At 41.1% G+C, this 12,307-nt stretch overlaps 1 protein-coding gene across 1 annotated transcript in view; it reads right to left on the bottom strand.

Annotated features, from left to right (window-relative positions):
- LOC139757340 (glutamate receptor-like) overlaps nucleotides 1-12,307 on the bottom strand; it is a 62,535-nt gene that overhangs the window by 31,879 nt on the left and 18,349 nt on the right. The window contains exon 7 of the mRNA XM_071677764.1: nucleotides 10,462-10,587. Coding sequence (XP_071533865.1) covers nucleotides 10,462-10,587 — 126 coding nt within the window. The remainder of the gene's footprint in view (nucleotides 1-10,461; nucleotides 10,588-12,307) is intronic.

Raw genomic sequence — 12,307 nt, 5'->3', positions numbered from 1 at the left:
ATATATATATATATATATATATATATATATATATATATACATATATATGTATATATATATATATATAGCAATACTCCTGAAACAGGAGTTGTGGGAGTATGTGATAGAATGTAAGAAAGTAAATTCTCGATTAATATGGGTAAAACTGAAAGTTGATGGAGAGAGATGGTTGATTATTGGTGCATATGCACCTGGGCATGAGAAGAAAGATCATGAGAGGCAAGTGTTTTGGGAGCAGCTGAATGAGTGTGTTAGTGGTTTTGATGCACGAGACCGGGTTATAGTGATGGGTGATTTGAATGCAAAGGTGAGTAATGTGGCAGTTGAGGGAATAATTGGTATACATGGTGTGTTCAGTGTTGTAAATGGAAATGGTGAAGAGCTTGTATATTTATGTGCTGAAAAAGGACTGATGATTGGGAATACCTGGTTTAAAAAGCGAGATATACATAAGTATACTTATGTAAGTAGGAGAGATGGCCAGAGAGCGTTATTGGATTACGTGTTAATTGACAGGCGCGCGAAAGAGAGACTTTTCGATGTTAATGTGCTGAGAGGTGCAACTGGAGGGATGTCTGATCATTATCTTGTGGAGGCTAAGGTGAAGATTTGTATGGGTTTTCAGAAAAGAAGAGTGAATGTTGGGGTGAAGAGGGTGGTGAGAGTAAGTGAGCTTGGGAAGGAGACTTGTGTGAGGAAGTACCAGGAGAGACTGAGTACAGAATGGAAAAAGGTGAGAACAATGGAAGTAAGGGGAGTGGGGGAGGAATGGGATGTATTTAGGGAATCAGTGATGGATTGCGCAAAAGATGCTTGTGGCATGAGAAGAGTGGGAGGTGGGTTGATTAGAAAGGGTAGTGAGTGGTGGGATGAAGAAGTAAGAGTATTAGTGAAAGAGAAGAGAGAGGCATTTGGACGATTTTTGCAGGGAAAAAATGCAATTGAGAGGGAGATGTATAAAAGAAAGAGACAGGAGGTCAAGAGAAAGGTGCAAGAGGTGAAAAAAGGGCAAATGAGAGTTGGGGTGAGAGAGTATCATTATATTTTAGGGAGAATAAAAAGATGGTCTGGAATGAGGTAAATAAAGTGCGTAAGACAAGGGAGCAAATGAGAACTTCAGTGAAGGGCGCAAATGGGGAGGTGATAACAAGTAGTGGTGATGTGAGAAGGATATGGAGTGAGTATTTTGAAGGTTTGTTGAATGTGTTTGATGATAGAGTGGCAGATATACGGTGTTTTCGTCGAGGTAGTGTGCAAAGTGAGAGGGTTAGGGAAAATGATTTGGTAAACAGAGAAGAGGTAGTAAAAGCTTTGCGGAAGATGAAAGCCGGCAAGGCAGCAGGTTTGGATGGTATTGCAGTGGAATTTATTAAAAAAGGGGGTGACTGTATTGTTGACTGGTTGGTAAGGGTATTTAATGTATGTATGACTCATAGTGAGGCGCCTGAGGATTGGCGGAATGCGTGCATAGTGCCATTGTACAAAGGCAAAGTGGATAAGAGTGAGCGCTCAAATTACAGAGGTATAAGTTTGTTGAGTATTCCTGGTAGATTATATGGAAGGGTATTGATTGAGAGGGTGAAGGCATGTACAGAGCATCAGATTGGGGAAGAGCAGTGTGGTTTCAGAAGTGGTAGAGGATGTGTGGATCAGGTGTTTGCTTTGAAGAATTTATGTGAGAAATACTTAGAAAAGCAAATGGATTTGTATGTAGCATTTATGGATCTGGAGAAGGCATATGATAGAGTTGATAGAGATGCTCTGTGGAAGGTATTAAGAATATATGGTGTGGGAGGCAAGTTGTTAGAAGCAGTGAAAAGTTTTTATCGAGGATGTAAGGCATGTGTACGTGTAGGAAGAGAGGAAAGTGATTGGTTCTCAGTGAATGTAGGTTTGCGGCAGGGGTGTGTGATGTCTCCATGGTTGTTTGATTTGTTTATGGATGGGGTTGTTAGGGAGGTGAATGCAAGAGTTTTAGAAAGAGGGGCAAGTATGAAGTCTGTTGGGGATGAGAGAGCTTGGGAAGTGAGTCAGTTGTTGTTCGCTGATGATACAGCGCTGGTGGCTGATTCATGTGAGAAACTGCAGAAGCTGGTGATTGAGTTTGGTAAAGTGTGTGAAAGAAGAAAGTTAAGAGTAAATGTGAATAAGAGCAAGGTTATTAGGTACAGTAGGGTTGAGGGTCAAGTCAATTGGGAGGTGAGTTTGAATGGAGAAAAACTGGAGGAAGTGAAGTGTTTTAGATATCTGGGAGTGGATCTGGCAGTGGATGGAACCATGGAAGCGGAAGTGGATCATAGGGTGGGGGAGGGGGACGAAAATTCTGGGAGCCTTGAAGATTGTGTGGAAGTCGAGAACATTATCTCGGAAAGCAAAAATGGGTATGTTTGAAGGAATAGTGGTTCCAAAAATGTTGTATGGTTGCGAGGCGTGGGCTATGGATAGAGTGGTGTGCAGGAGGATGGATGTGCTGGAAATGAGATGTTTGAGGACAATGTGTGGTGTGAGGTGGTTTGATCGAGTAAGTAACGTAAGGGTAAGAGAGATGTGTGGAAATAAAACGAGCGTGGTTGAGAGAGCAGAAGAGGGTGTTTTGAAATGGTTTCGGGCACATGGAGAGAATGAGTGAGGAAAGATTGACCATGAGGATATATGTGTCGGAGGTGGAGGGAACGAGGAGAAGAGGAAGACCAAATTGGAGGTGGAAAGATGGAGTGAAAAAGATTTTGTGTGATCGGGGCCTGAACATGCAGGAGGGTGAAAGGAGGGCAAGGAATAGAGTGAATTGGAGCGATGTGGTATACCGGGGTTGACGTGCTGTCAGTGGATTGAATCAGGCATGTGAAGCGTCTGGGGTAAACCATGGAAAGCTGTGTAGGTATGTATATTTGCGTGTGTGGACGTATGTATTACATGTGTATGGGGGGGGTTGGGCCATTTCTTTCGTCTGTTTCCTTTCGCTACCTCGCAAACGCGGGAGACAGCAAAAAAAAAAAAAAAAAACAATAAAAAAAAAAATATATAATATATATATATATATATATATATATATATATATATATATATAATGAATATATATATTATATATATAATAAATAATATATATATATATATATAATACATATTATATATATATAAAGTACCAGAGAGAGACTGAGTACAGAATGGAAAAAGGTGAGAACAATGGAGTAAGGGGAGTGGGGGAGGAATGGGATGTATTTAGGGAATCAGTGATGGATTGCGCAAAAGATGCTTGTGGCATGAGAAGAGTGGGAGGTGGTTTGATTAGAAAGGGTAGTGAGTGTGGGATGAAGAAGTAAGAGTATTAGTGAAAGAGAAGAGAGAGGCATTTGGACGATTTTTGCAGGGAAAAAATGCAATTGAGAGGGAGATGTATAAAAGAAAGAGACAGGAGGTCAAGAGAAAGGTGCAAGAGGTGAAAAAAGGGCAAATGAGAGTTGGGGTGAGAGAGTATCATTATATTTTAGGGAGAATAAAAAGATGGTCTGGAATGAGGTAAATAAAGTGCGTAAGACAAGGGAGCAAATGAGAACTTCAGTGAAGGGCGCAAATGGGGAGGTGATAACAAGTAGTGGTGATGTGAGAAGGGATATGGAGTGAGTATTTTGAAGGTTTGTTGAATGTGTTTGATGATAGAGTGGCAGATATACGGTGTTTTCGTCGAGGTAGTGTGCAAAGTGAGAGGGTTAGGGAAAATGATTTGGTAAACAGAGAAGAGGTAGTAAAAGCTTTGCGGAAGATGAAAGCCGGCAAGGCAGCAGGTTTGGATGGTATTGCAGTGGAATTTATTAAAAAAGGGGGTGACTGTATTGTTGACTGGTTGGTAAGGGTATTTAATGTATGTATGACTCATAGTGAGGCGCCTGAGGATTGGCGGAATGCGTGCATAGTGCCATTGTACAAAGGCAAAGTGGATAAGAGTGAGCGCTCAAATTACAGAGGTATAAGTTTGTTGAGTATTCCTGGTAGATTATATGGAAGGGTATTGATTGAGAGGGTGAAGGCATGTACAGAGCATCAGATTGGGGAAGAGCAGTGTGGTTTCAGAAGTGGTAGAGGATGTGTGGATCAGGTGTTTGCTTTGAAGAATTTATGTGAGAAATACTTAGAAAAGCAAATGGATTTGTATGTAGCATTTATGGATCTGGAGAAGGCATATGATAGAGTTGATAGAGATGCTCTGTGGAAGGTATTAAGAATATATGGTGTGGGAGGCAAGTTGTTAGAAGCAGTGAAAAGTTTTTATCGAGGATGTAAGGCATGTGTACGTGTAGGAAGAGAGGAAAGTGATTGGTTCTCAGTGAATGTAGGTTTGCGGCAGGGGTGTGTGATGTCTCCATGGTTGTTTGATTTGTTTATGGATGGGGTTGTTAGGGAGGTGAATGCAAGAGTTTTAGAAAGAGGGGCAAGTATGAAGTCTGTTGGGGATGAGAGAGCTTGGGAAGTGAGTCAGTTGTTGTTCGCTGATGATACAGCGCTGGTGGCTGATTCATGTGAGAAACTGCAGAAGCTGGTGATTGAGTTTGGTAAAGTGTGTGAAAGAAGAAAGTTAAGAGTAAATGTGAATAAGAGCAAGGTTATTAGGTACAGTAGGGTTGAGGGTCAAGTCAATTGGGAGGTGAGTTTGAATGGAGAAAAACTGGAGGAAGTGAAGTGTTTTAGATATCTGGGAGTGGATCTGGCAGTGGATGGAACCATGGAAGCGGAAGTGGATCATAGGGTGGGGGAGGGGACGAAAATTCTGGGAGCCTTGAAGATTGTGTGGAAGTCGAGAACATTATCTCGGAAAGCAAAAATGGGTATGTTTGAAGGAATAGTGGTTCCAAAAATGTTGTATGGTTGCGAGGCGTGGGCTATGGATAGAGTGGTGTGCAGGAGGATGGATGTGCTGGAAATGAGATGTTTGAGGACAATGTGTGGTGTGAGGTGGTTTGATCGAGTAAGTAACTTAAGGGTAAGAGAGATGTGTGGAAATAAAACGAGCGTGGTTGAGAGAGCAGAAGAGGGTGTTTTGAAATGGTTCGGGCACATGGAGAGAATGAGTGAGGAAAGATTGACCATGAGGATATATGTGTCGGAGGTGGAGGGAACGAGGAGAAGAGGAAGACCAAATTGGAGGTGGAAAGATGGAGTGAAAAAGATTTTGTGTGATCGGGGCCTGAACATGCAGGAGGGTGAAAGGAGGGCAAGGAATAGAGTGAATTGGAGCGATGTGGTATACCGGGGTTGACGTGCTGTCAGTGGATTGAATCAGGGCATGTGAAGCGTCTGGGGTAAACCATGGAAAGCTGTGTAGGTATGTATATTTGCGTGTGTGGACGTATGTATATACATGTGTATGGGGGTGGGTTGGGCCATTTCTTTCGTCTGTTTCCTTTCGCTACCTCGCAAACGCGGGAGACAGCAAAAAAAAAAAAAAAAAAAAATAAAAAAAAAAATATATATATATATATATATATATATATATATATATATATATATATATATATATATATGTATATATATATATATATATATATATATATATATATATATATATATACATATATATATATATATAAAGTACCAGGAGAGACTGAGTACAGAATGGAAAAAGGTGAGAACAATGGATGTAAGGGGAGTCGGGGAGGACTGGGATGTATTTAGGGAATCAGTGATGGATTGCGCAAAAGATGCTTGTGGCATGAGAAGAGTGGGAGGTGGTTTGATTAGAAAGGGTAGTGAGTAGTGGGATGAAGAAGTAAGAGTACTAGTGAAAGAGAAGAGAGAGGCATTTGGACGATTTTTGCAGGGAAAAAATGCAATTGAGTGGGAGATGTACAAAAGAAAGAGACAGGAGGTCAAGAGAAAGGTGCAAGAGGTGAAAAAAAGGGCAAATGAGAGTTGGGGTGAGAGAGTATCATTAAATTTTAGGGAGAATAAAAAGATGTTCTGGAATGAGGTAAATAAAGTGCGTAAGACAAGGGAGCAAATGGGAACTTCAGTGAAGGGCGCAAATGGGGAGGTGATAACAAGTAGTGGTGATGTGAGAAGGGGATGGAGTGAGTATTTTGAAGGTTTGTTGAATGTGTTTGATGATAGAGTGGCAGATATAGGGTGTTTTGGTCGAGGTGGTGTACAAAGTGAGAGGGTTAGGGAAAATGATTTTTTAAACAGGGAAGAGGTAGTGAAAGCTTTGCGGTAGATGAAAGCCGGCAAGGCAGCAGGTTTGGATGGTATTGCAGTGGAATTTATTAAAAAAGGGGGTGACTGTATTGTTGACTGGTTGGAAAGGTTATTTAATGTATGTATGACTCATGGGGAGGTGCCTGAGGACTGGCGGAATGCGTGCATAGTGCCATTGTACAAAGGCAAAGGGGATAAGAGTGAGTGCTCAAATTACAGAGGTATAAGTTTGTTGAGTATTCCTGGTAAATTATATGGGAGGGTATTGATTGAGAGGGTGAAGGCATGTACAGAGCATCAGATTGGGGAAGAGCAGTGTGGTTTCAGAAGTGGTAGAGGATGTGTGGATCAGGTGTTTGCTTTGAAGAATGTATGTGAGAAATACTTAGAAAAGCAAATGGATTTGTATGTAGCATTTATGGATCTGGAGAAGACATATGATAGAGTTGATAGAGATGCTCTGTCGAAGGTATTAAGAATATATAGTGTGGGAGGAAAGTTGTTAGAAGCAGTGAAAAGTTTTCATCGAGGACGTAAGGCATGTGTACGTGTAGGAAGAGAGGAAAGTGATTGGTTCTCAGTGAATGTAGGTTTGCGGCAGGGGTGTGTGATGTCTCCATGGATGTTTAATTTGTTTATGGATGGGGTTGTTAGGGAGGTAAATGCAAGAGTTTTGGAAAGAGGGTCAAGTATGAAGTCTGTTGGGGATGAGAGAGCTTGGGAAGTGAGTCAGTTGTTGTTCGCTGATGATACAGCGCTGGTGGCTGATTCATGTGAGAAACTGCAGAAGCTGGTGACTGAGTTTGGTAAAGTGTGTGGAAGAAGAAAGTTAAGAGTAAATGTGAATAAGAGCAAGGTTATTAGGTACAGTAGGGTTGAGGGTCAAGTCAATTGGGAGGTGAGTTTGAATGGAGAAAAACTGGAGGAAGTGAAGTGTTTTAGATATCTGGGAGTGGATCTGGCAGCGGATGGAACCATGGAAGCGGAAGTGGATCATAGGGTGGGGGATGGGGCGAAAATTCTGGGGGCCTTGAAGAATGTGTGGAAGTCGAGAACATTATCTCGGAAAGCAAAAATGGGTATGTTTGAAGGAATAGTGGTTCCAACAATGTTGTATGGTTGCGAGGCGTGGGCTATGGATAGAGTTGTGTGCAGGAGGATGGATGTGCTGGAAATGAGATGTTTGAGGACAATGTGTGGTGTGAGGTGGTTTGATCGAGTGAGTAACGTAAGGGTAAGAGAGATGTGTGGAAATAAAAAGAGCGTGGTTGAGAGAGCAGAAGAGGGTGTTTTGAAGTGGTTTGGGCACATGGAGAGAATGAGTGAGGAAAGATTGACCAAGGGGATATATGTGTCGGAGGTGGAGGGAACGAGGAGAAGAGGGAGACCAAATTGGAGGTGGAAAGATGGAGTGAAAAAGATTTTGTGTGATCGGGGCCTGAACATGCAGGAGGGTGAAAGGAGGGCAAGGAATAGAGTGAATTGGAGCGATGTGGTATACCGGGGTTGACGTGCTGTCAGTGGATTGAATCAAGGCATGTGAAGCGTCTGGGGTAAACCATGGAAAGCTGTGTAGGTATGTATATTTGCGTGTGTGGACGTATGTATATACATGTGTATGGGGGGGGTTGGGCCATTTCTTTCGTCTGTTTCCTTGCGCTACCTCGCAAACGCGGGAGACAGCGACAAAGTATTATAAAAGTATAAAAAAATCATATATATATATATATATATATATATATATATATATATATATATATATATATATATATATATATATATATATATATATATATATATATATATATATATATATATGTACATTCCTATGAGTCCACGGGGAAAATGAAATACGAAAATTTCCCAAGTGCACTTTCGTGAAATAGTCTCCTTATCAGGGGGGACACAAGAGAGACATATTACAGTCAGTTGGCCAATGTTTTGAACAATCACATGTTTACCAAATGGCGTCGTAGCTTCGTCTCTTCGACGTATATCAATTGACTGTTATATTTCTCTCTTGTGTCTCCCCTGATGATGTGATTATTACACGAAAGTGCACTTGGGAACTTTTCGTGTTTCATTTTCCCCGTGGACTCATATGAATATAGATATATGTGTGTGTGTATGTATATGTATATGGCACTAGCTTCTTATTCGTCTATCTTTTTGTTCACATTTTCAGTGAAATTTTTTTTTGTGAAAATTTAGATGAATTCAAATTTGATTATCCTTTAACAAAACATTATTTCTACATCCTATATTTCTCAAGATAAGGTATTTTGTTAAAGTGTTATATTGTTGCCTTAATGTAAGCTTGCTTTTTGTAATAGTTCATAGGGTAGAATAATACGTCTAAACTCATTTATGTTATTTTCACAGATTGATGAAATATATATGCATTCATTCAATTATATTATAAGCTTTTCATGTTTCCAATGCTAAATACTGTGGCTTTTTGATTATGTAATTCCAGTCATATTAGTAATCTTAAGTAGTTTGTATTGCCGCCCAAAGAGCAATGATCATCCTCTCTTCCATTTTCTTTGACGTTTCTTCACCAATCTTGCAATAGCGAGGTGTGGCTGGGTACAGACGAAGAAAACCAGTCATATTATCCCAATTGGTTTGTGAACAAACCCTACTGGAAAGTTGGGAAGACATTTTATGCTTCTTGTAAAAAAGATGACAAAAAAGGATGTCTAAATGTTTAGTGTTGCCATATTCTCCCAACTTGGCTAATCTATGTTCTAAAAACAGTTCTTGTAATGTTGTTTTCCAGTACAATAACACCATCAAAAAGACTTAATAATTAGTAAGCCAAATCATATTATAATTAGGAGTATTATGTCGTCAAATGCAAGGTATGTCAATATATTTATGTGGGCCAGACTGGTAAGACTGTAATGGAGAGGTGTTATTGGCACCGTCATTCAGTACGGAGGGATGACCACAAAAATACGATCACTAAACATTGTCATGAAAATGATCACCTCGTAGATCTTGAGAATTCCGTTATTTTGTACCCCTATTCTGATTATGCCACACGTAACGTCTTTGAATCTGTCTTAATTGCTGATACTAAGAACTTTAATTTGTCCCCAGGCAATCTTAAAGTCCATTCTAGCATTAACCAAACCATTATGAGAGAACTGACTGAACGCGAAAACTTAAAAAGAAGTTGTTCAAGACACACCCAGCTACCCAGGACAACCTCCGCATGTGCTTCATATCCTCGAACATCTTGTCGAATTGGATTCGGATCCTCTCTCTTACCTCTTTCCCGTCGTCGTATACAACTGCAACTGTTTCAAATTCATCAAGATGGAGTACTGCACTACACAGCCTAACGTCACATATATGCAGTGAGCCAGTTCTCTATGACACACTTACTTCCAAGTCTTAAAATCCCTCTTTCCGACGACGCATATCACACCCTAAACACCAACCTTCTCGCTCACTTCAAACTTTATCACATGACCGTGTGGCTATATATCCATCCTCATAACATCTATATTCTTTTCGTGCCTATATTGGTTATCATGAAATTCCTCTCAACCATTCGTATGTCCAGATATTGTCCGTAGACGTTAAGTATATTGTATATACATTCAAAACCTTATTTGTCCTTGGTGATCACATGGGACTGTACAGCGAGTGCTTCCTCTACTGCACAAAAAAGCATTGCCCTTGGTAGTTGTAGGTCACATCATCACTGTAGGTTACATATCTCGTACAACTTTACCGGCCCATTACCATTGTTTTATTACACTTGATCATTGACAGTAATATATCTTACATCCTACAGGGGAGGAGTGGAAGGTTGTCAGTATAACGACAAACGTACTACACAGATCTGTGGTGAGTAACTGGGAGGAAGATGACATCGATAGCTTAGGCCACCATTTTCCCTAGGGACGAAGGAGACAGAATACTGCCCACGTATCTCCCTCATGTCGTAGGAGACTACGGAGGGCGGGAGGGGGATGTGGAGCGTGCAAGCTCACCCCTCCTTTGCTATTATTACTTTCCAAAAGAAAGCACTGAGTAAAAATGAGCCAAGAAAGGTTTTTTTTCTCTCTACTGCTCAGTTATGTGGTCTTGACGCAACCTTGCTGAGGTGGGAAACAGCGAAACGAAAGAATGAAAGAAGTATTCCACTTCACTGACGAGTGAGAAACAGTACTTAGCAACAGAGAACAATGTCACATAAAGCAGCAGCATCGAAGATATACATGAGAAGATTTATATAGTGTGAGGAGCAGTACACCTCACCATGGAAGAGATCTTGAGTCTGGTGGGCGAGTGACGTCAGGTTCCAGAGGTAGAGGAAGTGCACATCTGGCCGGCCGCTGTTACAGTAGAGGCAGCGACGGTACACCCGCACACCATCACTCATCACTGGTGGCACAAACCATACACGACTTATTCTCAGACAAATGATTCTTACTCTTACTCATTAAAAGCAAAAACAAAACAAAAAAACATAACCAGTATGATAATGATAATGGTAATGGTAATGATATATTACCCTTAGGTAAGGGAGAAAAAATTTCACCTCCGCATTGCCTGCGTGTCGTAGAAGGCGACCAAAGGGGGCGGGAGTAGGGGAGCCTCCCCTTTTTGTATTTCAATTTCTAAAAGAGAAAACAGGAGTCAATCGTGGAGTGCTCATCCTCCTCGAAGGTTTAGATTGGAGTTTCTGAATGTGTGTGGATGTAACCAAGATGAAAAGAGAGGAGAGAAAGGTTGTATGCTTGAGGAAAGAAACACGCATTATCTCGCTCTGATTGAAATAAAGTTCAAGGGTAAGGAGAAGAATAGCTTGGAAATGTCTTAGGAGCAAAGTCAGGGGTTGGTGAGAGGACAAGAGCTAAGGAAGGAGTGGCATCACTCCTGAAACACCAGCTGTGGGAGTGTGTGATAGTGTAATGAATTAATTCTAAATTAATGTGGGTAAAACTTAAAGTGGATGGTGAGAGATGGGCGGCTGTTCGTGCTTATGCACCTGGTCATGAGAAGAAAGATCTTGAGAGGCAAGTGTTCTGGGTGCAGATGAATGAGTGTGTCAGCATTTTGGTGCATGAGACCGGGTTATAGTGATGGATGATTTAAATGCGAAGGTAAAATGCTGCAGTTGAGGATATAACTGAGGTACATGGAGCATTCGGTGTTATAGATGGAAATGGTGAAGAGCTTGTGGAGTTGTGTGCTGATAAAAGACTGGTGATTGGGAATACCTGGTTTAATAAGAGGTATATACAGAAGTGTAAGTATGTGAGTAGGAGTGCGAAATAGAAACTTCTTGATGTAAACGTGCTAAGAGAAGCAGCTAGTGGGATGTGTGCTGAGAGAAGCAGCTGGGGGGATGTCTGATCACTGTCTTATGGAGGCAAGGAGGAAGATTTGTGATGATATGTAGAGGAGGAAAGACTGGTGAGAGTAAGCGAGTATGTAAAGGAGACTCGTGTGAAGAAAACCCAGGAGAGATTTAGTTTACAATTGCAAAAGGTAAGAGTAAATGAAGTGAGGGGAGTGGGAATGGGAGGTATTTAGGGAAAAAGTGGCGGCATGTGCGAGAGATGTATGTGGCATACAAAATGTGGGAAGTTGACAAATTAGAAAGGAAAGTGAGTGGTGGGATGGAGAAGGATAATTGCTCGTGAAAGAGAAAAGAGAGGCAATACTTATAGGGAAGGAAGTACAAATGTTTGTTAGATGTAAGAGACAGCGGTAAGAGGTAAAGAGGATGATATATAAGCTGAAAACGAAAGCAAATGATAGTTGGGGTGAAAATGTTTTATAAGGAGGTAAATGATGTAAGAAAGACAAGAGGAGAAATGGGAATAACTGTGAAGGGGGCAAAAGAGGAAATAATAACAGGTAGCGATGAAGTGAGGAGATGCAGAAAGTATTTTGAAGAACTGTTAAATGTGTTTGATGATAGAGTGGCAGATGTAGGGTGTTTCGGTCAGGGTGTTATGCAAAGTGAGAGGGTCATGGAGAGTGGTTTAGTGCAGAGTAGAGGTGGTGAAAGCCTTGAAAGGATGAAATGCAGCAAGGCGGAGGGTTTGGATGGTATTGCAGTTAAATATACCAAGAAGGCGTGGGGGGACTTGTT

The sequence above is a fragment of the Panulirus ornatus genome, chromosome 25 (assembly GCF_036320965.1).
Source record: "Panulirus ornatus isolate Po-2019 chromosome 25, ASM3632096v1, whole genome shotgun sequence".
Taxonomy (NCBI): domain Eukaryota; kingdom Metazoa; phylum Arthropoda; class Malacostraca; order Decapoda; family Palinuridae; genus Panulirus; species Panulirus ornatus.
Note: the sequence above shows the minus strand (reverse complement) of the source record. Positions and strands in the feature narration are given on the sequence as shown.